The sequence below is a fragment of the Notolepis coatsorum genome (assembly GCF_963971535.1).
Source record: "Notolepis coatsorum genome assembly, chromosome: 1".
NCBI classification, from domain to species: domain Eukaryota; kingdom Metazoa; phylum Chordata; class Actinopteri; order Aulopiformes; family Paralepididae; genus Notolepis; species Notolepis coatsorum.
This window is the reverse complement of record NC_140165.1, coordinates 321893417-321915595: the sequence shown is the minus strand read 5'-3', so window position 1 is coordinate 321915595 and position 22179 is coordinate 321893417. Positions and strand designations below refer to the sequence as shown.

General features: G+C 44.2%; 1 protein-coding gene across 1 annotated transcript in view; it reads right to left on the bottom strand.

Annotated features, from left to right (window-relative positions):
- The window catches only part of gkup (glucuronokinase with putative uridyl pyrophosphorylase), a 71397-nt gene that overhangs the window by 10589 nt on the left and 38629 nt on the right, over positions 1-22179 (bottom strand). Inside the window, exons 12-22 of the mRNA XM_084329327.1 lie at positions 20689-20757; positions 11657-11717; positions 11138-11154; positions 10789-10846; positions 6400-6492; positions 6226-6286; positions 5180-5293; positions 4524-4581; positions 3621-3689; positions 3477-3540; positions 3153-3224 (exon numbers count right to left, since the gene is read on the bottom strand). Of these exons, the coding sequence (XP_084185453.1) occupies positions 3153-3224; positions 3477-3540; positions 3621-3689; positions 4524-4581; positions 5180-5293; positions 6226-6286; positions 6400-6492; positions 10789-10846; positions 11138-11154; positions 11657-11717; positions 20689-20757 (736 nt within the window). The remainder of the gene's footprint in view (positions 1-3152; positions 3225-3476; positions 3541-3620; positions 3690-4523; positions 4582-5179; positions 5294-6225; positions 6287-6399; positions 6493-10788; positions 10847-11137; positions 11155-11656; positions 11718-20688; positions 20758-22179) is intronic.

Genomic DNA, 22179 nt, shown 5'->3' with positions numbered 1-22179 from the left:
CTGGCCCTTCACAACAATAATAATAATAATAATAATAATAATAATAATAATAATAATAATAATAATAATAATAATAATAATAATAATAATAATAATAATAATAATAATAATAATAATAATAATAAATAATATATCCTTCTTAGCAGACTTCTTAGCTTAACATCCCAGGGAACTAATGGGATAACTGGGGATGTTGTTTGCTCCAGACAAGAGTCTCAAAGTCTGGGGTGATGGTAGACAAAGCAACTCTGAGGTCATGCTCAATGTCCAATCTGTTCCTCCGCTCTGTCTTCAGCTGGACCAGAGCTGAGAAGCCACTTTCACAAAGATAGGTAGTGCACATTATTATTATTTTTTTTTTAACACACTCAAAATGGCCCCGCGACCCAATTTTGGGTTGCGACCCACCAGTTGAGAAACACTGGCATAGACTACTGCACTTCCGCATTACATGATTGATTGATTGATTGATTGATTGAACATTTTATTAACAGATTGCAGAATGGGTACAATACAGTACGGCTCAATACACACAATTGTTAAGGGGATGCAGACCAGAGAAAGACTTTCGTCTTGTTTACATCAGGGTCCCCCATTTTCAATTCATCACAGATTAATGGATCTATGGATGAGCGCGGGGGGATCAAATGAATGGATGTTGATCAGAGCCTTCTTCTCAGCCTTGCCAAACGAGTCTCTCTGGATGGTCCAGAGATCTAGGTTCATCGATCTGCGCACGCAGAGTTTGGGGAGTAGGTGCGGAAAAGTGACGGGAAAGTGCCGATGACTTGCGGTTGGTCTCCCCGTGTTCAGGAGACTCAGGCGTATCAAAAAGTATATTGTGTGTCGTTATTATAGTTAGTACATAATATTGGTTATACCCGGACCGAGGACCCGACCGTATAGTTGGAGAGCGTGCCTAGATGTACGGATGCGCAAGGTGTTCATAAAAGCCTTAAAGGGGAACTCCAACATTTTGGGAAATTAGCTTATTTAACATCTTCCCTGGAGTTAGACAAGAAGATGCATACCTTTTTTGTCTCTGTGCGTGCATTTTAGCTTTGGGAATAGACGCTCCGTTAGCATAGCTTAGCTTCATCACTGGAAGTGAGGCAGGACAGTAGCCTTACAGTGCCTTACAGTGTATTGCAAGGTCTGACATTGACCAAACTTGATATGCATGACCTTGGTGGGCTCTAGGTCAACTCCTGAAAAGGGGGTCAATGTCAGACCTTGCAATCAAAAGTTAGGGGGCGCACTGAAATTATGGCAAGGGTTATTAGCCCCCTAACTTTTGATTGCAAAGTCTGACATTGACCCCCTTTTCAGGATCCCCCATTTTCAATTCATATAGACAATTATGACATACACAACATACATGACATTTATGGCATAGGGACATATAGGTATTTAGTACTGATACATTTGTGACATAGGCGGTATTCAAATATACAGTACTGTTACCCCTAGATCCTGACAGAGTATATACATATGATGGGGAGGGGACTGTACATTAGGAGGGGGTGGGTGGGTGGGAGGGAAATATACATACGGCGGGGAGGGAATATATACATGCGGTGGGGAGGAGACTGTCTATTAGGAGGTGGTGGGGGTTTTGGGCATTTACGGTGGCCAGTTTCGAATTGCAGCCTCCCGTAGGTGCTCTTTAAGGGCGGTTTTGAATGTGGGCAGGGATTCACATTCCTTTACAGCTTTAGGTAGGGCGTTCCACATTGTTGTGGCATAATTGCGAAACGTGTTTAGTCCCTTGTTTGAGCCGAATCTGGGTTTAACATGATTTGTTGAGCTTCCTCTGGTGTAGTGGTTGTGGTATTCACTGACCTTTGGGAAGTATTTTGACATGTACATGGGAAATACTGGAAATAACAAACATAACATATTGGATCATGTCTCCAGCCCCCCCCCCCCCCCCCCCCACACACACACAGCCGTAGCTACAACCACTTACGTCATTCATTCATTTGATCCCCCGTGGGTCTATGGATGATCACATGGTCCTTGCAAATAATACATCCTGAAACAGGATTCTTGTGTAATATCCTACAGTCATGTATTACCAGTGTTGCTTGGTCCAGACAGTCATGTATTACCCATGTTGCTTGGTCCAGACAGTCATGTATTACCCGTGTTGCTTGGTCCAGACAGTCATGTATTACCCGTGTTGCTTGGTCCAGACAGTCATGTATTACCCGTGTTGCTTGGTCCAGACAGTCATGTATTACCTGTGTTGCTTGGTCCAGAGACAGTCATGTATTACCCGTGTTGCTTGGTCCAGACAGTCATGTATTACCCGTGTTGCTTGGTCCAGACAGTCATGTATTACCCGTGTTGCTTGGTCCAGAGACAGTCATGTATTACCCGTGTTGCTTGGTCCAGACAGTCATGTATTACCAGTGTTGCTTGGTCCAGACAGTCATGTATTACCCGTGTTGCTTGGTCCAGACAGTCATGTATTACCCGTGTTGCTTGGTCCAGAGACAGTCATGTATTACCTGTGTTGCTTGGTCCAGAGACAGTCATGTATTACCAGTGTTGCTTGGTCCAGACAGTCATGTATTACCTGTGTTGCTTGGTCCAGACAGTCATGTATTACCAGTGTTGCTTGGTCCAGACAGTCATGTATTACCTGTGTTGCTTGGTCCAGACAGACATGTATTACCAGTGTTGCTTGGTCCAGACAGTCATGTATTACCCGTGTTGCTTGGTCCAGAGACAGTCATGTATTACCAGTGTTGCTTGGTCCAGAGACAGTCATGTATTACCCGTGTTGCTTGGTCCAGAGACAGTCATGTATTACCAGTGTTGCTTGGTCCAGAGACAGTCATGTATTACCCGTGTTGCTTGGTCCAGACAGTCATGTATTACCCGTGTTGCTTGGTCCAGACAGTCATGTATTACCAGTGTTGCTTGGTCCAGACAGTCATGTATTACCCGTGTTGCTTGGTCCAGAGACAGTCATGTATTACCCGTGTTGCTTGGTCCAGAGACAGTCATGTATTACCCGTGTTGCTTGGTCCAGACAGTCATGTATTACCCGTGTTGCTTGGTCCAGACTAATGTATTACCAGTTTTTCTTGGTCCAGAGACAGTCATGTATTACCCGTGTTGCTTGGTCCAGACTAATGTATTACCAGTTTTTCTTGGTCCAGACACAAACCCACGACCGCTCCACCACTGCCTGGTAGCTTCACAGCTGAGCCAAACTGCACACAGTAGCAAAATGATTAGAAGAACACAAACTCAGAGACACACACCTACACACAAACTCAGAGAGACACACCTACACACAAACTCAGAGACACACACCTACACACAAACTCAGAGACACACACCTACACACAAACTCAGAGACACACACCTACACACAAACTCAGAGACACACACCTACACACAAACTCAGAGACACACACACAGATGATATTAGAAGCCAATAAGAACTTAAACAGACGACCTACCTGCCTTGCCAACTGGACCATCTTCAGATTGCCAGGGCCCAAACAGTCCTCTGTGTAGACAGACCTGGAACCAAGAGCATCACATGAACGGTGGCTCAGGCCTGCAGCCAAATCAACATGTCACCGATCTAAATGGTCGTTCACCTTCGCAGCTCGAAGTTCTCATCCATCAGCTGGGCCAGTCTGCTCCAGTCCCGGCTGTGCAGAGCCAGTCTGGGGCACAAAGGAATGACTTTATACACATATTGGAACCACATCATATTTATGTTTTGTTTTGCACTTGAAAAACATATTATTAAGTATGACTTCATGTAGTAGTTGAGTATGACTTAATGTAGTAATTGAGTATGACTTCATGTAGTAGTTGAGTATGACTTAATGTAGTAGAGTTTGACTTAATGTAGTAATTGAGTATGACTTAATGTAGTAGAGTTTGACTTAATGTAGTAATTGAGTATGACTTAATGTAGTAGTCGAGTATGACTTCATGTAGTAATTGAGTTTGACTTAATGTAGTAATTGAGTATGACTTCATGTAGTAATTGAGTTTGACTTCATGTAGTAATTGAGTATGACTTAATGTAGTAATTGAGTATGACTTCATGTAGTAATTGAGTATGACTTCATGTAGTAATTGAGTATGACTTCATGTAGTAATTGAGTATGACTTAATGTAGTAATTGAGTATGACTTCATGTAGTAATTGAGTCTGACTTCATGTAGTAGTTGAGTATGACTTCATGTAGTAATTGAGTATGACTTCATGTAGTAATTGAGTATGACTTCATGTAGTAATTGAGTATGACTTCATGTAGTAATTGAGTATGACTTCATGTAGTAATTGAGTATGACTTCATGTAGTAATTGAGTCTGACTTCATGTAGTAGTTGAGTATGACTTCATGTAGTAATTGAGTATGACTTCATGTAGTAATTGAGTAGGACTTCATGTAGTAATTGAGTAGGACTTCATGTGGTAATTGAGTATGACTCCATGTGGTAATTGAGTATGACTCCATGTAGGAATACAGCAGCTTCTTGACCCTACCTGGCCTGATCAGTGAGCTCAGCAAAAGACTTCATAGCCTCGACCACTAGAGGCTCCTCTATGGAGGGAGAGACCAGACCAAAGACAGACACAAGTAGTTCAAGAGATGATCTTTAATCAGCATGTATGCTTTGTTTGTGAAGAATAAACTCAACACGCTCTCAGTAGATCCCTCCTGCTCTTGCTGATATCCCAGTTTCACACTTCCATACACCCTCTCACACACAACATACAAGCACTCATTCATCTTCATACTCGCACATAGACACACGCATCTGTTTGCATACGCACACGCGCGCACGCACACACACACAAACACACACACACTCACCCCCCCCTACTCCTCCTGTTTATTTTTTTTGTACATAGGCCGTGCATGCGTTTATTTGTTTATGTGTATGATACTTAACTGTGTTTTTTTTTGTATTTTTTTTTTCGTATTCCTGTTGGGGCTTCTTGGACCAGATCGACGTTGCAAGTAAGAAACCTGTTCTTAATGTTTTATCTGGCTACTGCCACACTACCAAAATGGTTTAACCCTTTCACGGCGACAATACGGAAGGTTAACCGTCTGTAGTGTGATAGTAAAGGGTTAACCATCTGTAGTGTGGTAGTGAAAGGGTTAATAAATAAGAGAATGGAGAGAGGGGTCGTACCGGCGAGCCAGCGCTGTCGCACATCACTGTGGATGCGACCCGAGTCGCTGGGGTCGCTCAGGTAGGCCAGCCAGAACCTGGGCAGACCGCTCATGTCCAGGGAGATGTAGTCACCTGGGAGAGGACACACACACACACACACACACAGGACACACACACACACACACACACACACACACACACACACACACACAGGACACACACACACACACACAGGACACACACACACACACACACACACACACACACACACACACACACACACACACACACACACACAGGACACACACACACACACACACACACACACACACACACACACACACACAGGACACACACACACACACACACACACACACACACACACACACAGGACACACACACACACACACACACACACACACACACACACACACAGGACACACACACACACACACACACACACACACACACACACACACACAGGACACACACACACACACACACACACACACACACACACACACAGGACACACACACACACACACACACACACACACAGGACACACACACACACACACACACACACAGGACACACACACAGGACACACACACACACACACACACAGGACACACACACACACACACAGGACACACACAGGACACACACACACACACACACACACAGGACACACACACAGGACACACACACACACACACACACACACACACACACACAGGACACACACACACACGCACGCACGCACACACACACACACACACACACACACACTCACACACACACACAGGACACACACACACACACACACACGCACGCACGCACGCACACACACACACACGCGCATGCCATAAAGATACAGTAAATGACCTTTTATCAAAATATTAACCATTAAATAAAGGTTGTAATCTGTAAATGTATTTGATTTGACAGTAAGTATTTGGAAACCGTTGCCGCCAGACATTTAATTTATTTTAATTTTTTTACGGTTTTCTTTATTTACAGTGTGTAGGTTATCATCTATGGATACACAGAGGCTGAAACATACCATAGCCTTGTTTCTCCATGAGCTGCTTGCTGAAGTCCATGTAGACCAGTCCTTCATACACCTGTAATGGGAAACGTAGAGCAGTGACCCTCAGGAGCTCAACACCAGCTATTTCCTGGACAGTGGATTCAGCTGCCAGTGCCGTGTGCCGGGTGCCGGGTGCCGCTTCCTGACCTGTACCACTCTGTCCTGCAGGCCGGCGGTGATGAACAGCTCGTCCGTCTCCACGTTGAGGATGAAGTTGGCTCGGACCGGCTTGGGGAGATCCTGACGGTAAACATGGGGTCATGAATAACATGGCCGTCTTCCATGAAAGGGATTCTTAGTCGGCCGATACGTCGACCACATCAAATAGCCCATTTAATGACTGTATCTGTGTATTTTGTATTTGTATTTATTGGTTTAAAATACAGAGACAGTGCATATTAAGGAACATTTGACTGTAAATATGCCAGTTTAGCCAAGTTGGCTAATTTTCAACTGTAGTCTCTGGGGCAGGTGACATGAGCACAACAATAATTAAAACATAGTACAATAATTAAAACACAGTAGGAATCAGTATAGGCCACAATACACTAAAATACATACAAACAAATACATTAAAATACAACCCCTCAGTTAAAAAACATAGTACAGTAATTAAAACACAGTAGGAATCAGTATAGGTTACAATACACTAAAATACATACAAATAAATACACCAAAATACAACCCCTCAGTTAAAATGGTCGCACACTTGACCATCTCTCAACCATGAGAGCCAGATACAGTGACTGTCCCTGCTGCCCTGTGACGAAGATACAGAAGCACCTCTTTAAATCTAGTGCTGATCTAAGAACAGGACATACAGTAGTTAAGATGCCAGACATGTGCTCATCGTTTTAAATCTAGTGCTTAGAGCTAGAGTTAGTGTTGTGTTCGTTCATAGTTAAAGACAGTAGAGGTTGAGTACTTTATTATCTAAAGATGGTGAGTTAGAGTGTTGTGTTCGTTCATAGTTAAAGACAGTAGAGGTTGAGTACTTTATTATCTAAAGATGGTGAGTTAGAGTGTTGTGTTCGTTCATAGTTAAAGACAGTAGAGGTTGAGTACTTTATTATCTAAAGATGGTGAGTTAGAGTGTTGTGTTCGTTCATAGTTAAAGACAGTAGAGGTTGAGTACTTTATTATCTAAAGATGGTGAGTTAGAGTGTTGTGTTCGTTCATAGTTAAAGACAGTAGAGGTTGAGTACTTTATTATCTAAAGATGGTAAGTTAGAGTGTTGTGTTCATTCATAGTTAAAGACAGTAGAGGTTGAGTACTTTATTATCTAAAGATGGTGAGTTAGAGTGTTGTGTTCGTTCATAGTTAAAGACAGTAGAGGTTGAGTACTTTATTATCTAAAGATGGTAAGTTAGAGTGTTGTGTTCATTCATAGTTAAAGACAGTAGAGGTTGAGTACTTTATTATCTAAAGATGGTAAGTTAGAGTGTTGTGTTCATTCATAGTTAAAGACAGTAGAGGTTGAGTACTTTATTATCTAAAGATGGTAAGTTAGAGTGTTGTGTTCACTCATAGTTAAAGACAGTAGAGGTTGAGTACTTTATTATCTAAAGATGGTAAGTTAGAGTGTTGTGTTCATTCATAGTTAAAGACAGTAGAGGTTGAGTACTTTATTATCTAAAGATGGTAAGTTAGAGTGTTGTGTTCATTCATAGTTAAAGACAGTAGAGGTTGAGTACTTTATTATCTAAAGATGGTAAGTTAGAGTGTTGTGTTCATTCATAGTTAAAGACAGTAGAGGTTGAGTACTTTATTATCTAAAGATGGTAAGTTAGAGTGTTGTGTTCATTCATAGTTAAAGACAGTAGAGGTTGAGTACTTTATTATCTAAAGATGGTAAGTTAGAGTGTTGTGTTCATTCATAGTTAAAGACAGTAGAGGTTGAGTACTTTATTATCTAAAGATGGTAAGTTAGAGTGTTGTGTTCATTCATAGTTAAAGACAGTAGAGGTTGAGTACTTTATTATCTAAAGATGGTGAGTTAGAGTGTTGTGTTCACTCATAGTTAAAGACAGTAGAGGTTGAGTACTTTATTATCTAAAGATGGTAAGTTAGAGTGTTGTGTTCGTTCATAGTTAAAGACAGTAGAGGTTGAGTACTTTATTATCTAAAGATGGTAAGTTAGAGTGTTGTGTTCATTCATAGTTAAAGACAGTAGAGGTTGAGTACTTTATTATCTAAAGATGGTGAGTTAGAGTGTTGTGTTTGTTCATAGTTAAAGACAGTAGAGGTTGAGTACTTTATTATCTAAAGATGGTAAGTTAGAGTGTTGTGTTCGTTCATAGTTAAAGACAGTAGAGGTTGAGTACTTTATTATCTAAAGATGGTAAGTTAGAGTGTTGTGTTCATTCATAGTTAAAGACAGTAGAGGTTGAGTACTTTATTATCTAAAGATGGTGAGTTAGAGTGTTGTGTTCACTCATAGTTAAAGACAGTAGAGGTTGAGTACTTTATTATCTAAATATGGTAAGTTAGAGTGTTGTGTTCGTTCATAGTTAAAGACAGTAGAGGTTGAGTACTTTATTATCTAAAGATGGTAAGTTAGAGTGTTGTGTTCATTCATAGTTAAAGACAGTAGAGGTTGAGTACTTTATTATCTAAAGATGGTGAGTTAGAGTGTTGTGTTTGTTCATAGTTAAAGACAGTAGAGGTTGAGTACTTTATTATCTAAAGATGGTGAGTTAGAGTGTTGTGTTCCTTCATAGTTAAAGACAGCAGAGGTTGAGTACTTTATTATCTAAAGATGGTAAGTTAGAGTGTTGTGTTCATTCATAGTTAAAGACAGTAGAGGTTGAGTACTTTATTATCTAAAGATGGTAAGTTAGAGAGTTGTGTTCATTCATAGTTAAAGACAGTAGAGGTTGAGTACTTTATTATCTAAAGATGGTAAGTTAGAGTGTTGTGTTCCTTCATAGTTAAAGACGGTAGAGGTTGAGTACTTTATTATCTAAAGATGGTAAGTTAGAGTGTTGTGTTCATTCATAGTTAAAGACAGTAGAGGTTGAGTACTTTATTATCTAAAGATGGTAAGTTAGAGTGTTGTGTTCCTTCATAGTTAAAGACAGTAGAGGTTGAGTACTTTATTATCTAAAGATGGTAAGTTAGAGTGTTGTGTTCACTCATAGTTAAAGACAGTAGAGGTTGAGTACTTTATTATCTAAAGATGGTAAGTTAGAGTGTTGTGTTCACTCATAGTTAAAGACAGTAGAGGTTGAGTACTTTATTATCTAAAGATGGTGAGTTAGAGTGTTGTGTTCATTCATAGTTAAAGACAGTAGAGGTTGAGTACTTTATTATCTAAAGATGGTAAGTTAGAGTGTTGTGTTCGTTCATAGTTAAAGACAGTAGAGGTTGAGTACTTTATTATATAAAGATGGTGAGTTAGAGTGTTGTGTTCATTCATAGTTAAAGACAGTAGAGGTTGAGTACTTTATTATCTAAAGATGGTGAGTTAGAGTGTTGTGTTCATTCATAGTTAAAGACAGTAGAGGTTGAGTACTTTATTATCTAAAGATGGTAAGTTAGAGTGTTGTGTTCGTTCATAGTTAAAGACAGTAGAGGTTGAGTACTTTATTATATAAAGATGGTGAGTTAGAGTGTTGTGTTCATTCATAGTTAAAGACAGCAGAGGTTGAGTACTTTATTATCTAAAGATGGTAAGTTAGAGTGTTGTGTTCATTCATAGTTAAAGACAGTAGAGGTTGAGTACTTTTTTGCAATGTGAATTCTGATTCTGATTTGGATTGACTTTACAGCTGCAAATACACAGGCTGTCCAAAATACTTTGTCTGAAGGGTTCAGATTTAATTAATAAATTGTAAAAGTCACATTAATGGTTATACCCCTGATACATAAATTAAATTAAACAGATATATCTGATGTGCTTATAAACACAAACTAGAGAGAGCCGGTTAGGGGAACTTGTGTATTTGTGCGTACTTGTGTACGCAAAGGCAAGGACAAATATAAAAAGTCGATGTACATCTGCATGTTAAAGGGGCAAAACTATGGAATAACTTTGACAAAGAAGTAAAAATGTGTAGTTCGCTACATACCTTTAAGAAATTACTAAAATATAAGGTGATACATAAATATAAAACCTCATTATTATCCTAATTATATTTTATCTATAACATAACTGTATTCAAATAGTGACAAAGGGGGAAAAAAGAAAGAGAAAAACATATATAAAAAAGAAAAACATAAATAAATGTGTATACGTTTTGTACATACAACTCTGAAACGTTTGTAACCTTTGCTAAATGATGTACTGAATTACGTTTATTTTTTGTGTGTAAATAATGTAATGTCAAAAGGGGATAGGCAATTATAAGCCTCGGCTTCAGCCTACACCTTTTCGGTCATTTCTCTTTTTCTCTTTTTTTTATGTTCTACTACTATGCTTTGTAAAAGAAGACCGAAATAAAATCATTCATTCATTCATTCATTCATTCATATCACACACAGGCATAAGCACAGACATAAGACCACCAGCACTTAGAGAAAAAACATTTCCTTACACTGTTTGTTATGTTATAGAATCTCATGAGACACTTCAGGGTGGCAGACACGATGGCACTGGAATGACACGTGACGGAGAAGGAGCGGATTATGAAATGGAAACGGTATTAAAAATCTAAAATGTGCAAAAATTATGTAAAACTGAATATGAGTTATTGATCATAATTCACACGGCAGCCATTTTGCCCAGGATGGGAACAGGGTGGAAAGAAATCCCAACCTGAGCATGACATGAGAGATCCCAACCTGAGCATGACATGAGAGATCCCAACCTGAGCGACATGAGAGCAGAATGGTCACCGTGTGAATTATGGTCCCAGATTACAGAACCACGGGGAAATAATTTACCTGCTTCCAGCAAGTCCCTGTAATGAAGAGAGAGAGAGAGAGAGAGAGAGAGAGACAGAGACAGAGACAGAGACAGAGAGAGAGAGAGAGAGAGAGAGAGAGAGAGAGAGAGAGAGAGAGAGAGAGAGGGAGAGAGGGAGCGAGAGAGAGAGAGAGGGGGAGGGAGAGAGAGAGGGAGAGAAAGGGAGAGAGAGAGAGAGGGAGGGAGAGAGAGGGAGAGAGAGAGGGAGGGAGAGAGAGAGATAGGAAGACAAAGAGAGAGAGAGAGACAGACAGACAGACAGACAGACAGACAGACAGACAGACAGACAGACAGACAGGCAGACAGACAGACAGACAGACAGACAGACAGACAGACAGACAGACAGACAGACAGAGGGTTTACATCAATAGGAAATTACTTGTGACCTAACAGTGCTCACCAGAAATGTTCATGGAGATTTCCAAAGCTGCTTATACATAATAACCTACGGCACATACTATGAATCACACTCAAAAAGGTCTCAGCAAGACACTCACCACCTGCCGGGGAATGTTGGTGTCATACTTGAGTGTGAAGTTCTGCTTTGTCAAAGCAATACTGCCAATAAGAGATACACAAACATATTCTGTCACTTACAGAGCTATCATGGAATGGAACTCATTGCCGAGCTACTTCGCTGAAATAGAATCCAAAACCACTTTCAAGAAAACATTTAAATACCATCTACTAACGAGCATGCACTGAGCCCTTATGGCATAGCGGTGAAAACCAATTGACTGTTAATTGTATTTATGTTGATGGCAGTGAGTGCTGCTCAGGAGGCACTATTTATTTGATTTGAATTATTTAATTTGAATACTTATACTAATAAGTATCTCGTACAATATCATCCTTAACTGAGGATGAGATTGTTAATGATGTTGATAATGATGTTGATAATGATGTAATTGATGATGTAATTGATGTTGATAATGATGTAATGTATTGAATATTGTTGTATTGTTGTGTGTGCCCGACACCAGGAACAATAGCTTTTATCAAGTGCAAAAGCTAATGGGGATCCTAAATAAACATAAACACAGAAAGACAGTAAAGGTAACACTGGTGATGTAAAGTAAAGGGTTAGGGTTAAAGTAAAGCACCGTGACAAGAGACCCGTGGATGTGCTGCCGGGCAACGCCTCGCCCAAACTAAAGCCTCGCCCAAACTAAAGCCTCGCCCAAACTAAAGCCTCGCCCAAACTAAAGCCTCGCCCAAACTAAAGCCTCGCCCAAACTAAAGCCTCGCCCAAACTAAAGCCTCGCCCAAACTAAAGCCTCGCCCAAACTAAAGCCTCGCCCAAACTAAAGCCTCGCCCAAACTAAAGCCTCGCCCAAACTAAAGCAGCGCCTCGCCCAAACTAAAGCAGCGCCTCGCCCAAACTAAAGCCTCGCCCAAACTAAAGCCTCGCCCAAACTAAAGCCTCGCCCAAACTAAAGCAGCGCCTCGCCCAAACTAAAGCAACGCCTCACCCAAACTAAAGCAGCGCCTAACCCAAACTAAAGCAGCGCCTCACCCAAACTAAAGCAGCGCCTCACCCAAACTAAAGCGACGCCTCACCCAAACTAAAGCAGCGCCTCACCCAAACTAAAGCAGCGCCTCACCCAAACTAAAGAGACGCCTCACCCAAACTAAAGAGACGCCTCACCCAAACTAAAGAGACGCCTCACCCAAACTAAAGAGACGCCTCACCCAAACTAAAGCAGCGCCTCACCCAAACTAAAGCAGCGCCTCACCCAAACTAAAGAGACGCCTCACCCAAACTAAAGCAGCGCCTCACCCAAACTAAAGAGACGCCTCACCCAAACTAAAGCAGCGCCTCACCCAAACTAAAGCAGCGCCTCACCCAAACTAAAGAGACGCCTCACCCAAACTAAAGAGACGCCTCACCCAAACTAAAGCAGCGCCTCACCCAAACTAAAGCAGCGCCTCACCCAAACTAAAGAGACGCCTCACCCAAACTAAAGAGACGCCTCACCCAAACTAAAGAGACGCCTCACCCAAACTAAAGCAGCGCCTCACCCAAACTAAAGAGACGCCTCACCCAAACTAAAGAGACGCCTCACCCAAACTAAAGCAGCGCCTCACCCAAACTAAAGCAGCGCCTCACCCAAACTAAAGCAGCGCCTCACCCAAACTAAAGCAGCGCCTCACCCAAACTAAAGCAGCGCCTCACCCAAACTAAAGAGACGCCTCACCCAAACTAAAGAGACGCCTCACCCAAACTAAAGAGACGCCTCACCCAAACTGAAGAGACGCCTCACCCAAACTAAAGAGACGCCTCACCCAAACTAAAGAGACGCCTCACCCAAACTAAAGAGACGCCTCACCCAAACTAAAGCAGCGCCTCACCCAAACTAAAGAGACGCCTCACCCAAACTAAAGCAGCGCCTCACCCAAACTAAAGAGACGCCTCACCCAAACTAAAGAGACGCCTCACCCAAACTAAAGCAGCGCCTCACCCAAACTAAAGCAGCGCCTCACCCAAACTAAAGAGACGCCTCACCCAAACTAAAGAGACGCCTCACCCAAACTAAAGAGACGCCTCACCCAAACTAAAGCAGCGCCTCACCCAAACTAAAGAGACGCCTCACCCAAACTAAAGAGACGCCTCACCCAAACTAAAGCAGCGCCTCACCCAAACTAAAGCGACGCCTCACCCAAACTAAAGCAGCGCCTCACCCAAACTAAAGCAGCGCCTCACCCAAACTAAAGAGACGCCTCACCCAAACTAAAGCAGCGCCTCACCCAAACTAAAGAGACGCCTCACCCAAACTAAAGCAGCGCCTCACCCAAACTAAAGAGACGCCTCACCCAAACTAAAGAGACGCCTCACCCAAACTAAAGCAGCGCCTCACCCAAACTAAAGAGACGCCTCACCCAAACTAAAGCAGCGCCTCACCCAAACTAAAGAGACGCCTCACCCAAACTAAAGCAGCGCCTCACCCAAACTAAAGCAGCGCCTCACCCAAACTAAAGCAGCGCCTCACCCAAACTAAAGCAGCGCCTCACCCAAACTAAAGAGACGCCTCACCCAAACTAAAGCAGCGCCTCACCCAAACTAAAGCAGCGCCTCACCCAAACTAAAGCAGCGCCTCACCCAAACTAAAGAGACGCCTCACCCAAACTAAAGCAACGCCTCACCCAAACTAAAGAGACGCCTCACCCAAACTAAAGAGACGCCTCACCCAAACTAAAGCAACGCCTCACCTAAACTAAAGCAGCGCCTCACCCAAACTAAAGCAGCGCCTCACCCAAACTAAAGAGACGCCTCACCCAAACTAAAGCAACGCCTCACCCAAACTAAAGAGACGCCTCACCTAAACTAAAGCAACGCCTCACCCAAACTAAAGCAGCGCCTCACCCAAACTAAAGAGACGCCTCACCCAAACTAAAGCAGCGCCTCACCCAAACTAAAGAGACGCCTCACCCAAACTAAAGCAGCGCCTCACCCAAACTAAAGCGACGCCTCACCCAAACTAAAGAGACGCCTCACCCAAACTAAAGCAACGCCTCACCCAAACTAAAGAGACGCCTCACCTAAACTAAAGCAACGCCTCACCCAAACTAAAGAGACGCCTCACCCAAACTAAAGAGATGCCTCACCCAAACTAAAGAGACGCCTCACCCAAACTAAAGCAGCGCCTCACCCAAACTAAAGCAGCGCCTCACCCAAACTAAAGAGACGCCTCACCCAAACTAAAGCAGCGCCTCACCCAAACTAAAGCAACGCCTCACCCAAACTAAAGCAGCGCCTCACCCAAACTAAAGAGACGCCTCACCCAAACTAAAGAGACGCCTCACCCAAACTAAAGCAGCGCCTCACCCAAACTAAAGCAGCGCCTCACCCAAACTAAAGCAGCGCCTCACCCAAACTAAAGAGACGCCTCACCCAAACTAAAGAGACGCCTCACCCAAACTAAAGAGACGCCTCACCCAAACTAAAGAGACGCCTCACCCAAACTAAAGAGACGCCTCACCCAAACTAAAGAGACGCCTCACCCAAACTAAAGAGACGCCTCACCCAAACTAAAGCAGCGCCTCACCCAAACTAAAGAGACGCCTCACCCAAACTAAAGCAGCGCCTCACCCAAACTAAAGAGACGCCTCACCCAAACTAAAGCAGCGCCTCACCCAAACTAAAGCAGCGCCTCACCCAAACTAAAGAGACGCCTCACCCAAACTAAAGAGACGCCTCACCCAAACTAAAGCAGCGCCTCACCCAAACTAAAGCAGCGCCTCACCCAAACTAAAGCAGCGCCTCACCCAAACTAAAGCAGCGCCTCACCCAAACTAAAGCAGCGCCTCACCCAAACTAAAGCAGCGCCTCACCCAAACTAAAGCAGCGCCTCACCCAAACTAAAGAGACGCCTCACCCAAACTAAAGCAGCGCCTCACCCAAACTAAAGCAACGCCTCACCCAAACTAAAGAGACGCCTCACCCAAACTAAAGCAGCGCCTCACCCAAACTAAAGCAACGCCTCACCCAAACTAAAGAGACGCCTCACCCAAACTAAAGAGACGCCTCACCCAAACTAAAGCAGCGCCTCACCCAAACTAAAGCAGCGCCTCACCCAAACTAAAGCAGCGCCTCACCCAAACTAAAGAGACGCCTCACCCAAACTAAAGCAGCGCCTCACCCAAACTAAAGCAACGCCTCACCCAAACTAAAGAGACGCCTCACCCAAACTAAAGCAGCGCCTCACCCAAACTAAAGCAACGCCTCACCCAAACTAAAGAGACGCCTCACCCAAACTAAAGCAGCGCCTCACCCAAACTAAAGCAGCGCCTCACCCAAACTAAAGAGACGCCTCACCCAAACTAAAGAGACGCCTCACCCAAACTAAAGCAGCGCCTCACCCAAACTAAAGAGACGCCTCACCCAAACTAAAGCAGCGCCTCACCCAAACTAAAGAGACGCCTCACCCAAACTAAAGCAGCGCCTCACCCAAACTAAAGCAGCGCCTCACCCAAACTAAAGCAGCGCCTCACCCAAACTAAAGCAGCGCCTCACCCAAACTAAAGCGACGCCTCACCCAAACTAAAGAGACGCCTCACCCAAACTAAAGCAGCGCCTCACCCAAACTAAAGAGACGCCTCACCCAAACTAAAGAGACGCCTCACCCAAACTAAAGAGACGCCTCACCCAAACTAAAGAGACGCCTCACCCAAACTAAAGAGACGCCTCACCCAAACTAAAGAGACGCCTCACCCAAACTAAAGAGACGCCTCACCCAAACTAAAGCAGCGCCTCACCCAAACTAAAGAGACGCCTCACCCAAACTAAAGCAGCGCCTCACCCAAACTAAAGAGACGCCTCACCCAAACTAAAGCAGCGCCTCACCCAAACTAAAGCAGCGCCTCACCCAAACTAAAGAGACGCCTCACCCAAACTAAAGAGACGCCTCACCCAAACTAAAGCAGCGCCTCACCCAAACTAAAGCAGCGCCTCACCCAAACTAAAGCAGCGCCTCACCCAAACTAAAGAGACGCCTCACCCAAACTAAAGCAGCGCCTCACCCAAACTAAAGCAACGCCTCACCCAAACTAAAGAGACGCCTCACCCAAACTAAAGCAGCGCCTCACCCAAACTAAAGCAGCGCCTCACCCAAACTAAAGAGACGCCTCACCCAAACTAAAGCAGCGCCTCACCCAAACTAAAGCAGCGCCTCACCCAAACTAAAGCAGCGCCTCACCCAAACTAAAGAGACGCCTCACCCAAACTAAAGCAGCGCCTCACCCAAACTAAAGCAACGCCTCACCCAAACTAAAGAGACGCCTCACCCAAACTAAAGCAGCGCCTCACCCAAACTAAAGCAGCGCCTCACCCAAACTAAAGAGACGCCTCACCCAAACTAAAGAGACGCCTCACCCAAACTAAAGAGACGCCTCACCCAAACTAAAGAGACGCCTCACCCAAACTAAAGAGACGCCTCACCCAAACTAAAGCAGCGCCTCACCCAAACTAAAGAGACGCCTCACCTAAACTAAAGCAGCGCCTCACCCAAACTAAAGCAGCGCCTCACCCAAACTAAAGCAGCGCCTCACCCAAACTAAAGCAGCGCCTCACCCAAACTAAAGCCTCACCCAAACTAAAGCGACGCCTCACCCAAACTAAAGCAGCGCCTCACCCAAACTAAAGCAACGCCTCACCCAAACTAAAGCAGCGCCTCACCCAAACTAAAGCAGCGCCTCACCCAAACTAAAGCAACGCCTCACCCAAACTAAAGCGACGCCTCACCCAAACTAAAGCAGCGCCTCACCCAAACTAAAGAGACGCCTCACCCAAACTAAAGAGACGCCTCACCCAAACTAAAGCAGCGCCTCACCCAAACTAAAGAGACGCCTCACCCAAACTAAAGCAGCGCCTCACCCAAACTAAAGCAACGCCTCACCCAAACTAAAGCAGCGCCTCACCCAAACTAAAGAGACGCCTCACCCAAACTAAAGAGACGCCTCACCCAAACTAAAGCAGCGCCTCACCCAAACTAAAGCAGCGCCTCACCCAAACTAAAGCAGCGCCTCACCCAAACTAAAGAGACGCCTCACCCAAACTAAAGAGACGCCTCACCCAAACTAAAGAGACGCCTCACCCAAACTAAAGAGACGCCTCACCCAAACTAAAGAGACGCCTCACCCAAACTAAAGAGACGCCTCACCCAAACTAAAGAGACGCCTCACCCAAACTAAAGCAGCGCCTCACCCAAACTAAAGAGACGCCTCACCCAAACTAAAGCAGCGCCTCACCCAAACTAAAGAGACGCCTCACCCAAACTAAAGCAGCGCCTCACCCAAACTAAAGAGACGCCTCACCCAAACTAAAGCAGCGCCTCACCCAAACTAAAGCAGCGCCTCACCCAAACTAAAGAGACGCCTCACCCAAACTAAAGAGACGCCTCACCCAAACTAAAGCAGCGCCTCACCCAAACTAAAGCAGCGCCTCACCCAAACTAAAGCAGCGCCTCACCCAAACTAAAGAGACGCCTCACCCAAACTAAAGCAGCGCCTCACCCAAACTAAAGCAACGCCTCACCCAAACTAAAGAGACGCCTCACCCAAACTAAAGCAGCGCCTCACCCAAACTAAAGCAGCGCCTCACCCAAACTAAAGAGACGCCTCACCCAAACTAAAGCAGCGCCTCACCCAAACTAAAGAGACGCCTCACCCAAACTAAAGAGACGCCTCACCCAAACTAAAGCAGCGCCTCACCCAAACTAAAGCAACGCCTCACCCAAACTAAAGAGACGCCTCACCCAAACTAAAGCAGCGCCTCACCCAAACTAAAGCAGCGCCTCACCCAAACTAAAGAGACGCCTCACCCAAACTAAAGAGACGCCTCACCCAAACTAAAGAGACGCCTCACCCAAACTAAAGCAGCGCCTCACCCAAACTAAAGAGACGCCTCACCCAAACTAAAGCAGCGCCTCACCCAAACTAAAGAGACGCCTCACCCAAACTAAAGCAGCGCCTCACCCAAACTAAAGCAGCGCCTCACCCAAACTAAAGCAGCGCCTCACCCAAACTAAAGCAGCGCCTCACCCAAACTAAAGCGACGCCTCACCCAAACTAAAGCGACGCCTCACCCAAACTAAAGCAGCGCCTCACCCAAACTAAAGCAGCGCCTCACCCAAACTAAAGAGACGCCTCACCCAAACTAAAGAGACGCCTCACCTAAACTAAAGCAGCGCCTCACCCAAACTAAAGCAGCGCCTCACCCAAACTAAAGCAGCGCCTCACCCAAACTAAAGCAGCGCCTCACCCAAACTAAAGCAGCGCCTCACCCAAACTAAAGCCTCACCCAAACTAAAGCGACGCCTCACCCAAACTAAAGCAGCGCCTCACCCAAACTAAAGAGACGCCTCACCCAAACTAAAGAGACGCCTCACCCAAACTAAAGCAGCGCCTCACCCAAACTAAAGAGACGCCTCACCCAAACTAAAGCAGCGCCTCACCCAAACTAAAGAGACGCCTCACCCAAACTAAAGCAGCGCCTCACCCAAACTAAAGAGACGCCTCACCCAAACTAAAGCAGCGCCTCACCCAAACTAAAGAGACGCCTCACCCAAACTAAAGCAGCGCCTCACCCAAACTAAAGAGACGCCTCACCCAAACTAAAGCAGCGCCTCACCCAAACTAAAGAGACGCCTTACCCAAACTAAAGAGACGCCTCACCCAAACTAAAGCAGCGCCTCACCTAAACTAAAGCAGCGCCTCACCCAAACTAAAGCAGCGCCTCACCCAAACTAAAGCAGCGCCTCACCCAAACTAAAGCAGCGCCTCACCTAAACTAAAGCAGCGCCTCACCTAAACTAAAGCAGCGCCTCACCCAAACTAAAGCAGCGCCTCACCCAAACTAAAGAGACGCCTCACCCAAACTAAAACAGCGCCTCACCTAAACTAAAGCAGCGCCTCACCTAAACTAAAGCAGCGCCTCACCCAAACTAAAGCAGCGCCTCACCTAAACTAAAGCAGCGCCTCACCCAAACTAAAGAGACGCCTCACCCAAACTAAAGCAACGCCTCACCCAAACTAAAGCAGCGCCTCACCCAAACTAAAGAGACGCCTCACCCAAACTAAAGCAACGCCTCACCCAAACTAAAGCAGCGCCTCACCCAAACTAAAGAGACGCCTCACCCAAACTAAAGAGACGCCTCACCCAAACTAAAGCAGCGCCTCACCCAAACTAAAGCAACGCCTCACCCAAACTAAAGAGACGCCTCACCCAAACTAAAGCAGCGCCTCACCCAAACTAAAGAGACGCCTCACCCAAACTAAAGCAGCGCCTCACCCAAACTAAAGAGACGCCTCACCCAAACTAAAGCAGCGCCTCACCCAAACTAAAGCAGCGCCTCACCCAAACTAAAGCAACGCCTCACCCAAACTAAAGCAGCGCCTCACCCAAACTAAAGAGACGCCTCACCCAAACTAAAGCAGCGCCTCACCCAAACTAAAGCAGCGCCTCACCCAAACTAAAGCAGCGCCTCACCCAAACTAAAGCAGCGCCTCACCCAAACTAAAGCAGCGCCTCACCCAAACTAAAGAGACGCCTCACCCAAACTAAAGAGACGCCTCACCCAAACTAAAGAGACGCCTCACCCAAACTAAAGCGACGCCTCACCCAAACTAAAGAGACGCCTCACCCAAACTAAAGCAGCGCCTCACCCAAACTAAAGCAGCGCCTCACCCAAACTAAAGCAGCGCCTCACCCAAACTAAAGAGACGCCTCACCCAAACTAAAGCGACGCCTCACCCAAACTAAAGCGACGCCTCACCCAAACTAAAGCAGCGCCTCACCCAAACTAAAGCAGCGCCTCACCCAAACTAAAGAGACGCCTCACCCAAACTAAAGCAGCGCCTCACCCAAACTAAAGAGACGCCTCACCCAAACTAAAGAGACGCCTCACCCAAACTAAAGCAGCGCCTCACCCAAACTAAAGCAGCGCCTCACCCAAACTAAAGCAGCGCCTCACCCAAACTAAAGCGACGCCTCACCCAAACTAAAGCAGCGCCTCACCCAAACTAAACTCACCCTTGTTTGGAGCAGAACTGGTAGAACTTCTTACAGGTGGCCTGAAGCAGCCTCAGACCTCCCAGGTACCTGGAGACCAACAGACGTCTTATTATTACAAGACGAGATTATTGCAATTATTAGATTATTACAAGACGCTGTCGCAATAATAATAATAATAATAATAATAGATAAAATTTGTACCGCACTTTATATTTGTGAAAATCTGCCACAAAGGTAAAAAGTAAAGAAAATAAAAAATAATGAATAAAAACAATTAAAATAGATAGAGTTAAAACTACAGACATGTTGTAGTGATAGAGTTAAAACTACAGACATGTTGTAATGATAGAGTTAAAACTACAGACATGTTGTAGTGATAGAGTTAAAACTACAGACATGTTGTAGTGATAGAGTTAAAACTACAGACATGTTGTAGTGATAGAGTTAAAACTACAGACATGTTGTAGTGATAGAGTTAAAACTACAGACATGTTGTAATGATAGAGTTAAAACTACAGACATGTTGTAGTGATAGAGTTAAAACTACAGACATGTTGTAGTGATAGAGTTAAACCTACAGACATGTTGTAATGATAGAGTTAAACCTACAGACATGTAGTAATGATAGAGTTAAAACTACAGACATGTTGTAGTGATAGAGTTAAACCTACAGACATGTTGTAGTGATAGAGTTAAAACTACAGACATGTTGTAATGATAGAGTTAAAACTACAGACATGTAGTAGTGATAGAGTTAAACCTACAGACATGTTGTTATAGAGTTAAAACTACAGACATGTTGTAGTGATAGAGTTAAACCTACAGACATGTTGTAGTGATAGAGTTAAAACTACAGACATGTTGTAATGATAGAGTTAAAACTACAGACATGTTGTAATGATAGAGTTAAAACTACAGACATGTTGTAGTGATAGAGTTAAAACTACAGACATGTTGTAGTGATAGAGTTAAAACTACAGACATGTTGTAATGATAGAGTTAAAACTACAGACATGTTGTAGTGATAGAGTTAAAACTACAGACATGTTGTAATGATAGAGTTAAACCTACAGACATGTTGTTATAGAGTTAAAACTACAGACATGTTGTAATGATAGAGTTAAACCTACAGACATGTTGTTATAGAGTTAAAACTACAGACATGTTGTAGTGATAGAGTTAAACCTACAGACATGTTGTTATAGAGTTAAAACTACAGACATGTTGTAGTGATAGAGTTAAAACTACAGACATGTTGTAGTGATAGAGTTAAAACTACAGACATGTTGTAGTGATAGAGTTAAAACTACAGACATGTTGTAGTGATAGAGTTAAAACTACAGACATGTTGTAGTGATAGAGTTAAAACTACAGACATGTTGTAGTGATAGAGTTAAAACTACAGACATGTTGTAATGATAGAGTTAAAACTACAGACATGTTGTAGTGATAGAGTTAAAACTACAGACATGTTGTAGTGATAGAGTTAAAACTACAGACATGTTGTAG